Source organism: Chiloscyllium plagiosum, unplaced genomic scaffold, assembly GCF_037043375.1.
Source record: "Chiloscyllium plagiosum isolate Xiang-an unplaced genomic scaffold, Cpla_swu_hap1 HiC_scaffold_1, whole genome shotgun sequence".
Taxonomy (NCBI): domain Eukaryota; kingdom Metazoa; phylum Chordata; class Chondrichthyes; order Orectolobiformes; family Hemiscylliidae; genus Chiloscyllium; species Chiloscyllium plagiosum.
The window spans coordinates 90,059,269-90,076,916 of NW_028270139.1; the positions used below are offsets into that span (position 1 = coordinate 90,059,269).

Consider the following 17,648-nt stretch of genomic DNA (forward strand, 5'->3'; position numbering starts at 1 on the left):
GACTTATCTATTTTCACCCTTTCCAGAATTTCCAACACCTCTTCTCTACATACCTCAAAGCCATCCATTCTACTTAATTGTGACTCAGTACTCACATTGACAACAATGTCCTGTTCCTGATTGAATACTGACGAAAAGTATTCATTCAGTGTCTCCCCAATCTCTTCAGCCTGCACATGCAACTTCCCACTACTATCCTTGACTGGACCTATTCCTACCCTAGTCATTCTTTTATTCCTGACATACCTATAGAAAGCCTTAGGGTTTTCCCTAATCCTACCAACTAAGGACCTTTCATGTCCCCTCCTTGCTGCTCTTAGCTCTCTCTTCAGGTCCTTCCTGGCTACCTTATAACTCTCAATCGCCCCAATTGAACCTTCACGCCTCATCTTTACATAGGCCGCCCTCTTCCATTTAACAAGGGATTCCAATTCCTTATTAAACCACGGCTCCCTCACACGACCCTTTTCTTCCCCCTGACGGGTACATACTTATCAAGGACACTCAATAGTTGCTCCTTGAACAAGTTCCACATATCAATTATGCCCTTGTCTTGAAGCTTACTTTTCCAAGCCACACATCCTAAGTCATGCCTCACCGCATCATAATTTCCCTGCCCCCAGCTATAACTCTTGCCCTGTAGTGCACACTTATCCCTCTCCATCACTAGAGTAAAAGTCACCGAATTGTGGTCACCGTCCCCAAAGTGCTCACCTACCTCTAATTCTAACACCTGGCCTGGTTCATTACCCAGAACCAAATCCAGTATGGCCTCACCTCTTGTTGGCCTGTCTACATATTGTGTCAGGAAACCCTCCTGCACACATTGGACAAACACTGACCCACCTAACGAACTTGAGCTATAGCTTTCCCAATCAATATCAGGAAAATTGAAGTCCCCCATAACAACCACCCTATTACTTTCACTCTTCTCTTGAATCATCCTCGCAATCCATTCTTCTACCTTTCTAGGACTATTAGGAGGCCTGTAAAAAACTCCTAACAGGGTGAGCTCACCTTTCCTATTCCTAACCTCAGCCCAAACTACCTCAGATGGCGAGTCTTCATCCATCGTCCTTTCCACAGCTGTAATACTATCTTTGACAAGCAATGCCACACCTCCCCCTCTTTTACCCCCACCTCTGACCCTACTAAAACATTTAAACCCTGGGACCTGCAACAGCCAATCCTGTCCATGTTCTACCCATGTCTCCGTAATAGCCACAACATCGAAGTCCCAGGTACCAACCCACGCTGCAAGTTCACCTACCTTATTTCGTATACTTCTTGCATTGAAGTATACACACTTCAAGCCACTTTCCTGTTTACAGGCACCCTCCTTTGAAACTGATGCCATGTTCCTAACCTCCTACACTCCAGGTCCTGCACCCTAAAGCTACAGTCTGGGTTCCCATGCCCCTGCAGAGTTAGTTTAAACCCCCCCCAAGAGCACTAGCAAACCTCCCACCAAGGATACTGGTGCCCCTCAGGTTCAGGTGCAGACCATCCTGTTTATAGAGGTCCCACCTTCCCCAGAAAGAACCCCAGTTATCCAAATACCGGAATCCCTCCCTCCTGCACCATCAAATTACCTAATTAACAAGGTAATAATGAGATAAGAGCCCATAAAGTTGGGGATAATGAATTCGCATGAATGTAGGTTTGTCAAACAGAAGAAAGTTAGGATAAAGGGGTGACCTTTTCAGAACGGCAACCTATAACTAGTGGAGTGTAACATTGATTAGTGCTGGGGCCACAATTACTATCAGAAATGGGTGGAAATGCAAATAGAGTAGCAGTTATAACAAGGTCAGCCGACTGGACATCACAGGATGAGTTCTGTGATTAGAGCTGGTAATCGGGGGAGCGAGCTGACATAAAAGTGTCAATGTCAGAAATTGGGCCCATGAATGTCTGACTCAGTAAGAGGCAGTTCTAATGTCATAGGCTATGCAATTTGTGAATAAAGGGTGAAAGGTGATGGGATACTGGCTTTTGAAGAGTTACTTCAATTGTTGTGGGGAAAATCACCAGTCTCTGAGTCAGAGTCAGGGTTCAATCACAGAGTTTATTGCACAAGGAAATATTGGAGCTCTGGGGAGCGAAAGACACCAACAGCATAGTGGTCAGCTGTGATTCTTCTCTCGGCCCAGAACACTAGTCAAGACACTTTTATACATCTTGTGATTCGGTAGGTCATTATTGCCTTTGTAACATGGTTTGTTTATGGTAATCTTTGCAGAATCTTTGATAGTTTCAATACAGTCATTGTCATTTTCAGCGTGGTTGTTGTTAGTTTCAGCGCAGACATCAGTTTCAATGTCTCTATGGAAGTCCATTGCTCTAGTAATGGGCGCTGTTAGCATTTCTATAAAAGGTGTTGGCGAGACCAAGACATTTTGGCAGGCAGTGTACGTTACTCGTGTATTCTCTTCGCCACCCGCCTTAAACTAATCAACTGGGTTATAAGTGCATTGTGCTGGCATTCTGGTGGTTCCAGGCAGTGTCTATATTTGCTCTGCTGTCTCTCTCCATATTGTGGTCCAGTGGCCAACTGATGGTTCAGCAGCCATCTTGTGTGTCTGTGTGCCGAGTGTCACCCTGCCCCGTGCCATCTCCCACTTCACAATGCTGAGGAGAGTAAAGCACGATCTTGAAGCAACTCTCTTGTAGCAGTCATTCAGAAGTTGGGGTATTTCAACATGCTTCTGGTTGGGAAGCTTTACTTGTTTGATCCTGACGTCAAGGACTGAACCCATGACATTTGAAAAACAATGAGTAATTCTCCTGACCGCCTGTGGATCTGCAGCATTTCCCATCATTCGGAGCCTAACTTTTCCTGAGCTGCCAGATACTTAAACCTTTCAAGAATTAATTGACATAGTTAAGGAATATTACGATTCCAAGTCATCTTTAATTCTGTCTCTTTTGTATGGCAAATCGAGAACCACAGAATCCATATCAGGCTTTTTGACTCAGTTATGACATCTGACAGAAGCTTGTGAATTTGGTTTAACTCCCAATGAAATGCTTAGAGTCCACCTAGTATGTGAGACTAATGACGACTGCAAAAATGCCTACTGGCTGAAGCTCAACTGGACTTCACCCAGCTAATATGACTGAAAATGCGGCAAGTGGAACACGTGAGTTGCAAGGTATTCCAATGGAAGTGGACACCCTCTCCAGTCTGTCTCAGCTTGTGCAACGTCACTTAAATGCAGGAAAGTGTGTCGGCTCACTCAAGAAATATGAGTAACTCCAGGTTGGCCCACAGCAAAACCCTAAACAAAGCCAAGTCTCAGCTTCTTCAGGATCCTGCGCAGTAAGACATTGTAATTGTCAAAATGCAGATTTGAGACAGTAGCAGAGCCTTACTAGATTTGAATGGAATAAATTAATTCTTAGGCCAGTATACAGGAGTGCCTCATGGAGAGTTCATCTGGTTTGGAACAGTTACATTGTTCAGCAGCATCAAAATCAGAGCCAATCAAAATAAATATCTGGTTAAGTGGTCACCTGATTCCATGGGATGATACTAGCATGGTGTTATCAGTGAACACAGAACCAGTTTTTGATAAAATAAACTCCAGCCCTTAAAATTGTGTAAGACGTCAATTAAGCTGAAAACCTATACCTGGGAACCTTTGCCGATAAAGGGAACAACATCTATTCCAGTCTCTCATAAGGCAGCTGATTGGTTATCGGTGATTATAGTAAAAAGCTCAGGCCCAAGCTTAATGGGGTGAAATTGTTTGTGAGAGATTTACCTGGATTTTTCGATTAGAAAATAGCTACCTGAGTGAAGTCTTAATTGAAAGATTTCCAGGATTGTCTAGGGATTACCCTGATCCAAAGTGAACTTGCATGTTGACCAGGAAGCAATCCTCTGAGTCTGCAAGGCACGGTCAGTGCCATTTGTATTATGGGCAAAAGTGGGAGCAGATCTCTGAAGACTGGAAAGTGAAGGAATCATCGAACCAGTCCATTTTGTGGAATGGGCAGCGCCAGTATTTGAAGCCCGATGGGTTAGTCTGCCTTTATGGGGATTTAAACTGACAGTAAGCTATTTTTACTGTTGGATAAGTACCCAGTTCTCATATAGAGTATTTGTATGCAAAGCTGGCGGGAGATTTAACTTTAAACGAAGCTTGATAGGAGACATGCTTAATTGCAATTGTAGTTTGATGGGGTACTCAGAAGTATGGTACTATTAATACACATAAGGTCTTGTACCAAAAAAATGATACTGCCATTTGGTGTTTATCAGCCTGTTCAGTTTTTCAGTGGACGTTGGAGACTATTTTGAAAGGTCAACCTCAGGTCGCTGTTTACCCAGATACTGTCCTGATAACAGCAAAAAACAAAAAGGAACACTTAAAGAACTTGGAAAAATGCCTTAGGACTATATCCAAGGCAGGTGTACACCTATGAAGGGAAAACCTTGTCTAACAGGCTCTCCCAGATAACTTTCTTGGGCTACCGAGTCAACAATACCAGGTTACACCTGTTGGAATAAAAAAGCGAGCACAATCAAAGATGCCCTGGTCCCCACGTCTGTCCTGGAGCTTAGGTCATTTCTGAGTGTGGTAAATTATTATGGAAGGTTCATACACTACCTGGCATCCAGCCGAGCACTATTACATCAACTCTGAAAGAAGGGCCAACCTTGGAAATGGTCACATAGAAAGGCCCTAATTTTTGATGAAGTAAAGTAACAACTACCGTCCTCGAATATGTGGCACACTATGGTCCCAAGAATGATTATGGGAATACCACCATCTGCAGTTCTCCTTGAAGTCACTCACTATCCTGACTTTGAAATATATCACTGAACCTTCATTGTCACTGGGTCAAATCATGGAATTCTCTCCCTAAGGGAATTGTGAATCAACCAACAGCACATGGATTACACTGATTGAACCAGGCAGCACACTCCAATCTCCATGGACACTAAATGCTGGCCAGTCGTTGATGCTCTTGTCCCACAAGTGAATTAAAAAATGTTACAGTGGCTTGTAGTGCAACTTGTTGGTATTTCTATGTATGTAGTGGTAATGTAGTTTTAGGTGAATGAAGCAATGAGTTTGAAAAGTAATGCTTAAGTAGACCAGGTGATTTGCTACAGAGTATGTTATATGTGGTACACACAGCTGTCACTGTGCTTCCATTGTGGAGTGAAGAAGACATAAACACAAAGGGGGAGTGGGAAGTTCATTGGCACACGCGGTAGTAATATATAGAAGTGTAAGGTGATGCATTTTTACGAGAAGAATGAGGAAATGCAAGATAAAGTGAAAAGTATGATTCTAAAGGGATCATGGGCATGGGAACACAGCACAAATCATGGCTGGAAGCACAGCAGGTTGCAAAAGCATTTAATAAAGCACATATGATTCTGGGTTTTATGAATAAAGATGGAATATAAAAGTGAAGAGTTAGTGGTGATCTGCTGTAAAACACATCTTTGTTCTCAACTGGAATATTGTGCCTCTGAACTCCACATTTCAGCAAGGGCGCCACATCCTTGGAGAGGGTACAGTGAAGCTTTGCAGGAATGAATTCAGAAATGACAGATTGCAGTTAGATTAGTAAGAAGAATAGCTTAACGAAGCTGGTGGTGTTCTTAAACGTAGGGCTGGGAAAGGGTAAAAATTGAGGATTCTGTATAATGTAGTTGAGAAGAAACTGTTCCCCTTGGTTGAATTGTTAAGAATGTGATGAACTTAATTTAACCTAACTGGCAAAAGTATCCGTATGGGATGAGGAAAACCCTTTTTACACAGCTTCTGCTTTGGACCTGGAATCTCGTTCCTGAGAGTATCATGGAGGCATGTCCTGTCATAGTTTTTTTTAATAAAAGAGAATTGGATGGTGATCTAAGAAGAAAATGATTGCTGGCCAATAGGGAAAGAGAAGATTGTAGTACCAATTAAGTAGGTCTTGCAGAGAGTGGGACTAGGCATGATAGGTCAAATGACCTTCCTCTGTGCTGTCACCATTTTATCATCATCATAGAGTAAGTCTGCTGAATCTTAGCTTGTGGATTTTAACTTTTCTCCAATGTAGTATCTTGCAGTTGATTGTGCTTCTTGAATCTTGTTTCTGCTTCATTTAGCATGCTGTCCGGGGGATCAGATGGCATAATTGCTATATATGATTTGGAGAATGTCACTAAAAAACTACAGTATACGTGCAAGGCAATTTGTACAGTGGGCAGGTAGGAAAAGTACAATTCATTACTTTCTCAATTCAGCACTGTGATTATCTTTGGAAAGGAAATATTGAATGAATTATGACTTGCATATAATGTGTTAAAAGGTCCCATGGCCATGTGCACAAATATAGCGTGGAGACTGTTCAGTGGTATCCTTGTGACACTGGCATGTTTACATCCAGCTCGTTTGATAAAACTTTGAAAATATGGGACACAAACAGACTTTTGGTAAGTACAAATACTTGCACCATAAAATTATATGACAATTCCGTTCATGCGTAAAACTGTTTTCATAACTAGATATTTTTGTATTTTATTGTAAATAATGTTTCAATTTTGATTTTTATATTTCTCTCTTTCATTCCTCACCTGTGAACCCACACTGGTCAGGTTCAGTGACTACCAGCAGATCGTTGATCTCTTAACTACATTTTTTTTTGGTCTTATGCAGCAATAATCAGGGAGACAGCTTGACTTTAAAAGTTGACTGCTGATCCTGATGTTGTCCACATTCAATGTTCTGTATGCATCTAATTATGTGCATCTAACAGTGTCACTCAATGATGTTTAGGAGTGCAAGTTTTGGATGATCTGCAGCTTAAATTTTAAACAGTCAATGAAGCACAATGATCTTCAAGATATGATGGAGCTAAATTTTTGTCCTTTATGTTCGTTATGAAAATAAATTTACACGCAAAGCTCCTCCCAACAGGTTAATGCGTAAATATCCTGGCTGATGTTCGACTGAATTAAACAGAATAAGAACTCAAATTTGTCCTCTAATCTGGTGCTGTAATCATGAAGGAAATTAACACAACTTTGAGTTCTAACTGCTCATGTCTTGATTGAAATTTTAACACACACCTGTTGAAACTTCTACATATTGGTATTGTAAGAGGGAAGTGAGAAAAAGTGTAGAATCATGCCAAATACAAAACAAACAAACTGTTTTCCTGGACAGCACTATTGCTTTGCCAATCAGGTAGGATGTATGCTTCAAGATCTCTTCGTAGCTGCTAAGTCAACTACAGTAAACGATAAGTAGTGAGATGAAGTCTGCACCACTTGCAGAGTGGAAGTAGAAGAAAATCACTTGGTAGGTAGTCTAATGAGAAAAGACTCTTGTCTTACGTTGCATGATTGAGTTTGTAGCATGATTGAGTAGGCTAATATGATAGATATTGTTAGAGAGTTCACGAGGAACACCAGCACCAAGATAAATATTTAAGTGATCCACCTCTGCACCCAGCAACCGTTCTGGCTGCTCCAAAATGTTTTCCTGAATTGGCTGGCTCGATTGGTTAGTGGCTGCCTCTCGAGAATGAAGATTTTTGTCTTTTCTGGCATCTTCTCCTGAGGCAACAAGGCTGAGCTGGGAATTTTCTTAACTCTCAAGACCTATCTTGAAGAAAATCCAAGCCATTGTCTCTAATCCAACATCTCAAAAATCAGGCTTCAACTCCCATGTGGACAACCTTCAATAGAATACCGACTGGCATGGCTGTTGAGGCCACCTGATGGACAGCAGGTATCCCTGAACATTTCCTGTCTGTGACTGTGGAAAGTTTCTGTCCCTGAAATCTTATTAAAGAAGAAGGTAATGCAAGGCAGTTTTAAAGCCATTATTGTAGGATAAAATTGAAAGTTATTTGGAGCAGGAGGAAGCAGTCACTGCTATGCTAATTGAGATGTTTGACGCTTTTGCTGCACACAAGGTCACCACTTTTCAGCCCAAAACTGAATAATAACCAAGGCCAATAAAAGACCGTTCCTTTGGAGCTCGTGCTCGACTCTACTTGTGTTTGCTCCTTCACAGATTTCTCTGGTCTCGCTAGAATCTCTCACAACCTGTCCCTTTTTTTAAGCTTTCTCCTCTCACAATACTCTCCTGTTTCTTTATAGATGCCTTTGTTCTCATTATACTCTTTCTCAGCCTGCCCCTTTGGAGCTTTATCCACACTGGTTGTAGTCTCTTTCAGCTTGGCTCTTCATAGCTTTCTCTGTGCTCTTTCCCCAAGTCTACCTTAAGGTTTAATTGAACATTGGACTGAATTTTGCCATTGACTGAATTTTTTAACAATGTTGTTTTCAGGAAGATTTAGGGAAAGCAGTCCACAATGACCCATGTCAACTTCTCTCTCACCTTAGAAGAATAGGAACAGGAGTAGACTGTTCGACTGCATGAGCCTGTATTCCTATTAAGTGAGATCATGGCTGACCTATACCTTACCTCTGTATACTTGCTAAACCTAACCTTAATCCTATCTCAAATTTAAAATTAGCAACTGATCTGACATCACCTGTTGTTTGTGAAAGGGAATGCCAAAGTTCTGCAATCCTTTCTGTGTAAAAGTGCTTCCTAACATCTTTCTTGCCTGGTTTGGCCCTAATTTTCAGACTATGCCCCCAGTTCTAGAAACCTTTATCAGTGGAAATAGTTTATCTTTATCTGCTGTTCATCTAATTAATTATGCACCTGGCTCCTTCTATGCTTGGCTCATGGAATCATGCGGCAGGAGTGATGACCTCTTTACCTTCCCCTGCCTGTGTTGCTAAAATATGTAGAGGTGCAAGCCAAGGAGGATAAGCCTGAATCGAGGCAGGACACTCTTACCGGGCCTGGCTGTTGAGACCAAATGGCTAAGTCTTCCAGGTTAACAGAGTAAACTACAGAGCAGACCATTTTCATCCCTGCTGCTAATGTCTTGACTGTGGTTAGACATAGTGGAAAGACAAGGAAGAAAACATTGTTAAAATTGAAGAATAATGCGAAGACTATGGTGTGAATAATTGTTTTTCTGAAACTCTGATAATTTTTAAGATCATGAAGTTGATATGTAACATTCTAAGTTTTCTTGAAAATAACCACAATCTTGCATTACATAGAATGAAAATTCGCTATATTTATGCATATTTTTACTGCCTGTTAATAATTCATTGTTAGGAATTTAATGCAAGACTAATTTACTTATTTTACAGCCTGCTGAAGTGTTCAGCTTTGAAGGAACAGTTTACTGTCATCATATGTCTCCAATTGCAACCAAACACTGCCTGATAGCTGGTTAGTATAACAAGGTGGTGGATCCTGCATATGATCCATGTATGATATAGAACCTTCTGTTAACATATTTCCAGTAATAACCTGTGACTGGGGAGGCACCATAGATCCACAAACTAGGTTGAAAGCATTTACTTGGAATAAATAAAAAAACTAGTCAGGGAACAAATGTTGAAGATTTTAATTTTGGAGAAATTGAATGTGAGACTCTGTTTACTGATGAAACAGTACAAAGAATTTCTACAGTTGGTGGAAAGCAGCCTACTTGCCATAAAACAGTCAAGGGTAATGAGCTTTTGGGTTGACTGAGTGAGTAATAGGCACAATCATACCTCTAACATAGACGTGTGCTCAACTTTAATTAAAGTGATCGTAATGCAACCACTTGATGTTAAAGGATTTGTTTTCTATTCACTTGTGGGACATAGGTGTCACTGACCAACATTTATTGCCCTTCGCTAACTGCCTTTGAGAAGGAATTGATGAGCTGACCTCTTGAACATGCTTTAGGTTGACCCATAATGTCCTTAGGGATGGAATTTGACCCAGCAACAGTGAAAGGATAGTGATTATATTTCCAAGTCAGAATGCTGAGTGGCTTGGAAGGGAACTTGCAAGTGGTGGTGTTCGCATGTATCTGCTGCTTTTTGTCCTTCCAGCGAGACATGGTCATTGGTTTGGAAGAAGCTGTCTAAGGATCTTTGAATTTCTGCGGTGTATCTTTTAATTAGTACAGATTGCTGCTGCTGCTGCTGCTGCTGCTGCGGCGGCGTATCGGTGGTGGAGGGAGTGGATGCTTGCGGATGTGGTGCCAATCAAATGGGCTGCTTTGTCCTGGAGGATATCAAGCTTCTTGAGTGTTATTGAAGCTGCACCATCCAGGCAAGTGAGGAGTATTCCATCACAGTTCTGACTTGTGCCTTATACGTAGTGTACAGGCTTTGAGGTCTGGATATGACTTAATCGCTGCAGTATTCCTCACCTCTGACCAGTTATTGTAGCCACTGTTTATGTGGTGAGTCCAGTTGAATTTCTGATCAGTGTTAGCTCCTAGGACCTTGATAGTGGGGGAATTCAGTGATGGTGACATCATTTAAATGTCAATGGGTGGTGTGGATTTGGCTACTGCCTGGCATTTGTGTGGTACGAATGTTACTTGCCACTTGTCAGCCAAAGCCTGGATATTATCCAGATCTTGTTGCATTTAAACATAGATTGCTTCACTATCTGAGGAGTTGTGACTGGTGTTGAACATTGTGTAATCATTGATGAACATCCCACTTGTGACCTTATGGTGGAGGGGAGGTCATTGATGAAGCAGCTGAAGATGGTTGGCCCTTGGACACTATTCTGAAGAACTCTGCAGGATGACCTGGAGCTAAGATGACTGACTTCCAACAGCCACAACTGTCTTACGATGTGGAAGGTATAACTCTAACCAGTGGAGAGATTACCACTTGATTTCCATTGATTGCAGTTTTGCTCAGGCTGTTGGTGCTATACTTGGTTGAATACAACCTTTTTGTGAAGGATTGTCACACTGGCCTCACTTCTGGAATTCAGCTTTTTTGTCCATGTTTGAAGAAAGGCTGTAATGAGGTCAGGAGCTGAGTGTCCCTGGCAGAATACCCAATTGGGTGTCACTGAGCAGGTTATTGCTGAGCAGGTGCTGCTGATAGCACTGTTGATGACTCCTTTCATCACTGTACTGAGACTGAGAGTAGACTGATAAGGCAGTAATTGGCCATGTTGGATTTGTCCTGCTTTTCGTGTGCAGGGCAGAGCTGGTCAATTTTCAATGTAGACAGTAGATGCCAATTTTGTAACTATATTAGAAATGCTTGGCGAGGGGAGCAGCAAATTCTAGATAAAAGTCTTCAGTACTATTATCAGAATGTTGTTGGGGCCCATAGCCTTGGCAGATTCCCGTGCCTCCAAATATTGCTTGATATCATGTGCAATGGTCACAAGTTTGATTGTTGTAATGTCCTTTTACGAAGGAAAATGCCGATTTTGGTCTTAGCTGGTCTGGCTCTCCTGCAACTCCAGCCCCACAGCAGTATGGTTGACTCTTTGCAATAGCCTATCAAGCCACTCAGTTGTATCAACTGCTACAAAAGAGAAAAGGAATGAAACTGGGCGTATCAATCGGCATCAAAGCCACTGGAAACAATAACAACAAACACAGCCCTGTCAACCCTGCCAAGTCCTCCTTTTAACAGCTATTGCTAAAATTGTGAGAGCTGTCTCTCATGCTGCTGAAGCAACAACTTGGTGCAAGCATTCTCACCGAATCCTTCCTTATACACAACGTCCAAGACACCATCCTTGGATATGTTTATTGGTAGGACAGACTCCGCAGAAGTGAAGAGACACATCACGAATTCGGGAGGGATCATCTCTAGAAGTCTCATGGTATGACGACAAACATGGACAAGGAAATTCCTATGTCGATTACCACACACCGGCCTTGCTTTGGCTGATAAATATGTTTTCCTCCACATTATAACTGCATTCTCAGGAAGTACTGAAGATGGCAAGCGAACAGAATGTCTCTGACTGGTCAACTGAAATGTCCACCACCAAGAGTGACTTGACAGTACTACTGGTGACCAAACTGGTAGAATCCTAAAGGATATTTCTGAGAGACTGGAACTGCGACAGGGATAAGGAAACCAATGAGGGAAAGCTTACTTGGCCTCATCTCCACTAATCTGCCTACTGCAGATGTAAATGAAAACTTGAAATGCCACACATACAGGCTCTGGACCAAGTGCTGGAAAATGGGATTAGAATGGATGGTCTTTTATGACTGTTCGAGACAGAGTGGGTCAAAGGGTCTCTTTCTGTGCATCAAAAACTCAATGACTTCATCCTTCACTGATTTACATGCGCAGCAGTGTATATCATTTCCAAGATGGACTACATTAGGCACCTTGAACAGTATTCACAACTGTTTCTGTTCAGAAGGACAAACACAGCAGGACTTTGGCAGCATCACCACTTGCAAGTTCCATTCCAAGCCACACTCCATCCTGACTTGGAAATATCTTGCTGTTATTTGTGTTGCTGGCTCATACTCTTAGGATTCCCTGTCCAACTGCTATTTGGGTCTCCTTATGCCAAATGGCCTCTGTCAGTTCAAATTGCAGCTCCACCACTACCTTCTCAACAGCAACGAGGGATGGGCAATAAATGCTGTCTCAGCCAGCAATCGAATGAAAAAAAAAGAACTCTCAATTTAAATGTTCTGACGCTATATCTACACATCTGTTGAAAGTGGTCTCTAGTAAAGTGGCTAGTAAATGGGCTTCTTGTGTGAAAAATTCCCATTAAGATCAGGGAGATTAGGCTTTGACTTGGTAATCTCAGTTGATCTGGTAATCACCAGTAAGCATTGATTGTAGCATTTAATTGATGCCAGGCTATGAAGAGAAAGATGCCTAGTTGTATTGTATGTATAATAGAGGACCCGAAAGGGAAGAAAAACGAAAGGGCATCCATGGTTGAATGAATTACTATTGATTGTCCAGCTGATGGGTGGAAGGGGACCTATTTGGTCAAAGGGCTGCTGCATACATTTTCAAACCATGAAAAGATATGGATCATTAATACCCATATTTCAAGTGGAAAGGTGTCTTTATGCATTCTATTAGACAGTCACTATAAAAACTGAAAACCATATCTGTTTGTTGATGGAATAAACAAAACATGTTGCCTTTTTGTTAAGGAAGAAAGTAGTTTAAAACTAATGTGTCTAAATAGCAGACTTTTTGATTTGATTTGAGTAACAATAATGAACATGTATCTATTCTTTTAAAAAAAAAACAGCTTGGTGTTATGTTCTGAGGAAGGCTCACTCAATCTAGAACGTTAACTCCGATTTCTCTCCACGGATGCTGCTAGACTTCCTGATCTTTTCCAGCAATCTCTATTTTTGTTTTTGAGCTTAATATTGTCTTCATTTCAGTTGGTACCAAGAATCCTAAAGTACAGCTTTGTGATCTTAAATCTGGATCCTGCACCCACATTCTGCAAGGTAAGAGCACATAGAAAACTACAACAGTACTAAAACATGGCCACTTCACACAGAAGTTAATTGAAGCTACACTTTATTGGCAAAGTTTGGTTTAGGTAATGTGGAAGATGTGCCAATAACTATACAAGTACATGGCAAAAACAATTTAAAAGCAATTGAATTCAGGGCAGATTTGTTTTATCAGCTGCATCTGTTGCATAAGTAGTAGTACTGAAAATTAAAACTGTATCCTTTATAGTATCTGGTTTTTGTAAAGTAGCCGATTTAAAATGCTCATAGTCGCAGCCTGTGAAGTAAATGCATTACAAGCTTTCAGTGCTTTGCAAATCAAAACCTAATGGGGTATAGTATAAAATGAGCAATATGCTGAAAGATAGGGGCAGAATCTTATCGGGAAATGAGGACCATGGTGAGATTTGTGGCAAATCTTGATGGCGAATGTGGCCTAATTCGACATTGGGAACATCTTGCACCATGTTTTATTCTTTTGGGAAGTGGCATGGCAAGCTTCTTTCTTGGCAGCAGTGAGTTACCAGTTAAGGAGTATTATTGCTTGTTCAAATGCTTCATGAACAAGTTGACTCATGTTCAGCTTCTTAATTTTCCAAAAGCATTAGACAAGCTAGAAGTCAAGAAATCTCAACACGACAATCTGATTGTGTCCCTAGCAAATTCAGCTTACTGCTTGCTCTAAAGGGCCTCCAGGTTGGACACTGGGCAACAACTTCTCAGGGCATGCTCCATAAGCACCAGTCACTTACATTCTGTGTCCATTGGCATTGTCATCTGATATGTGCCACCCTTATGGCACATCTCCAATCCACATATAGGACACTTCAGTACTTCAAAGCTTCATCTTGGGCTGCACTGGCAACTGTTATTGTAATGTTGTAGTAAAGATCATGTGCGTTCAGGGACATGCACCAAGCTCATCGACTGGACCAAGTTGCATGTCCATCCTGTGATCTTAGTGTATACTCACTCTACCAGGAAGCCGACAGCATCCCTGTCTTGCATTGCTTTGAATTACCGTTCCTTAGTGCGTTTTGTCTCCTCAGCCAGAGCTGTCAGGGTCAAACTACTTCTATCCTGTCTTGCCATTTAGTGCATGCACAAGGCAGGAAGCTTGTCAGCAGGACATAATCAAGTCAAGGGAAATGGTCTTCATCTGGAGTCTTGGCACAATGTTAGGGGAAGCCTCTGATACCAGTCCAGAGTTTGGTTCAAGTCAGTCAGCCACTTGGGACAGGCAGAGTCAGGATATTTCCTGATGAAGGGCTTATGCCTGAAATGTCGATTCTCCTTGGATGCTGCCTTACCTGCTGTGTTTTTCCAGCACCAGACACTCGACTCTGACCTCCAGCATCTGCAGTCCTCACTTTCTCCTTTTCAGAGTCGGGCTATTCTCTAGTAAGGGGTGAGGAAAAGAATGTCGGGCAACCCACCACCCGTTTTGATCCTTTCTGCCCTGTTGGTGGCTGTTCCTGTCTTTGAGAGACAGGAAGACATTAGGGGAGGTTAAAGTGCGTGGTGCAGCTATTACATTTGCTGTAGTTGGGATGGTGTCCCAAAAAAGTGAGGAGGCAGGAAAAAGAGCAATTAAAGCTGGTGATGTTGCAGTTTGAAGTAAGTGAGAACAAGTGAGGGAAGATGTGGCGGGTACTAAAAAAGTAGTTGAGCATAAGTCTTGGTACTGTAGTAGAGATCATGTCATATGTTGGAGAGAAACTTGTGGTGACACTTGTGCGAGTGGAGTGGAGAAGGAAATTGACCCTCCTTTTATACAGTAGTGTGCATTCTTCCAGGTGGCTGAAACTGCATTGATCGAAGTAACCATCTCAATCAAGGATGGCATGGTCTGTTGTCATAGCCCTGATTGTGTGTCCCACCCTCTTTGTTTCCTTCCCCCCACCCCTAACCATCTGTCAGGAAACATGAAGGACACCTGAAGAGTCTGTTATGTGCAGTGTGCGTTAAAAGATGATGTGTTTGCAGGGGGTGCCACTTAATTCCAGGATAGTCTGCAGTAGCACATTGTTCTAGCATGGTAAAGTAAGGCTAACCGGACAGAGGATATCGGAGGGCAGTCAACATGGTTCGAGGCAAGGTTGTTAAAATACAGTAAGAAAACTTGCTAGCCCTTGTGGCAAATAACCCTCAAGGTGACACAATTTGTACTTAGCTAAAAAACATAAGATTCAGCTCGTGTTTCTGTTTATACATAGTTAAGGCATTAGAGTGTTTTTCAAAACAAAAAGATATTTTATTAGAATTTGCAAGTGGCTGATTGTAAATTTTGCCAAATTTACAAAGAAAATCACTAGATCCTAATTAGAAGGTTAGATGAAATGTCTTATTTGTTTAGTAGAGGTCAACTTTTAAAGATTAATGCTTATCGATAGATCATCCATGTATACTTGCTCAAAATGTTTTTTTGTCCACCCTCTTTTAGGCCACAGAGGTGAAATATTATCTGTGAAATGGTCACCACGCTATGAGCACATCCTTGTAACAGCGAGGTAGTCTGTTTATTATTTTGCCGTCTGATTTTGATCCAGCATACAAGTGGATCACTGCTATTTGTTGGAAATCCCCAAAGTTATCACAATAAAGTTCTCAACTGCCATCAATTTATATTCTTTTTACCAAGTTCCTTTGGGAAGTTTCTTTACTGCCTTTCATCCTAAAGATGTTAGGGGTAATTTTGAATGGGCAGTAATTCACACGGATGATAGTGAATCAGCATCTCACTTTACACCTCTTCTTATTTTTAGTTTCATTGAAGACAATGGAAACAAAAGTTGGAAGAGATGTGAAATGGGCTTCCAAATCAATATCACTCATTTCATACTATTGCGAAGTCAAAATTAGTCCTGATATAATTTGAAGTATTCTGCAATGGATGATTTGCTGAAAACAAATTCCCACAAACTGAAATGAGTGCAATAATCCTCTCGGAAACTAATTAATGGTCATTGCGTGTTTTGAAAATTGGGATTGGCTGAAAAAATGGATTTGAAGGAGAAGAGCAGCCATGATTTTGTTGAATGAGGGAAAGGCTCAAAGTGGAGTATTCTCTCCTGCTTTGCCAATTTATGTTCTTTAGACACCTCTACTGTTCTGCACTGGTTGTGGCTGTTGGTTGCAAATTCCCCTTATCCTAAGCATGGGAAGGCACTTCTGTTGCAAAAACATTAAACTCCTCCTGCCCGATCTCTGATATAAGGCAATTATTATAAAACTGCCACTTGGGGATAAGCACAAGCCTTTGAAAAACTTGTGAAGAACTCCTCTTGAGGCACCTGCTGAAACAATGATATTGTCTTATTTACTTTGCAGCGCTGCCTCAGCAATATGTGGTTGGTGCATAATTAAATTCATAAGCCAACTGTTGCCAATACTTCAGAGGCTAAATGTACCAAGTAACATTACCTTGGTCTGATATAAATTAATCTGCATTTATTCGCATGAGAATCTACAAGCTATATTTCCATCATTCTCCTTTATTTGTGCTAGTTGGTTCAAAGGAACAGAAGGTAATTCTCACCTTCACTTGGTGATGTTAAATGGGTGAAGTGGGTCTCCTGTCTATCATAGCCGGAATTTTGATCTCCCCTGCCAACTTAGGCTGTGAAGATGAAAATTTCCCTTAATACTCTTTCCATCCTGTACTTCCCACATCACAATGTCATCACTAAATTAAATACTACTGCTTCACATACCTGTTCAGTATCATTCCTTAATATCCTAAGCACATAGGATCCCAGAATGGATTACTTTTTCTCCTCAGGAGGAGCAAAAACAACGCAGTTGAGCTAATTCTACTTCACTGAAGGGTTTTTAAGAATATTAAATAGGTTGTTCCACTCTGTTTCTAATCACATCTTTTCATCACTTTTCTGCTCAGTGCTGATAGCAAAGTTAGGATCTGGGATGTGCGAAAAGCTTCTGGGAGTTTAATTTTGCTCGATCAACATAATGGTGAAATTGCTAAATCATCTTCAGAGGCAGGTAATGAGTCTGTAAAATCTTTGTTTGTAATATGCCATTAATTTAAGGTCTGTAAACCCTTTCTTGATTATAATCTTGCCACGTTCAAAGCCATGTCTGGTCTACAGATGAGACAAGACATTTTGCCTAAAGTGTGATGGGACTTCTGTCTGCTCATTTCGTATTTTTTCATTATTTTATGTTAAACTTAGTCTTGTACATCTATTTATCTGTTATCCATATCCACTCAAGGTATGAAGTCATGCAACACCAGGTTATAATTCAACAATTTGATTTGAAACCATTAGCTTTTGGAGCACTACCTCTTCATCAGGTGAAGTGAAGAA

The 17,648-nt window shown here is 41.2% G+C and overlaps 1 protein-coding gene across 4 annotated transcripts in view; it reads left to right on the top strand.

The window, feature by feature from the left end:
• The window catches only part of ercc8 (excision repair cross-complementation group 8), a 116,302-nt gene that overhangs the window by 10,702 nt on the left and 87,952 nt on the right, over positions 1 to 17,648 (top strand). For 2 of the 4 annotated variants that reach the window (XM_087988773.1, XM_087988771.1), the window contains exons 3-8: positions 6,116 to 6,217; positions 6,319 to 6,442; positions 9,194 to 9,275; positions 13,243 to 13,311; positions 15,764 to 15,833; positions 17,219 to 17,322. In XM_087988773.1, coding sequence (XP_087844899.1) covers positions 6,116 to 6,217; positions 6,319 to 6,442; positions 9,194 to 9,275; positions 13,243 to 13,311; positions 15,764 to 15,833; positions 17,219 to 17,322 — 551 coding nt within the window. The remainder of the gene's footprint in view (positions 1 to 6,115; positions 6,218 to 6,318; positions 6,443 to 9,193; positions 9,276 to 13,242; positions 13,312 to 15,763; positions 15,834 to 17,218; positions 17,323 to 17,648) is intronic. The other 2 variants (XM_043689347.2, XM_043689359.2) reach the window with 2 other exon arrangements.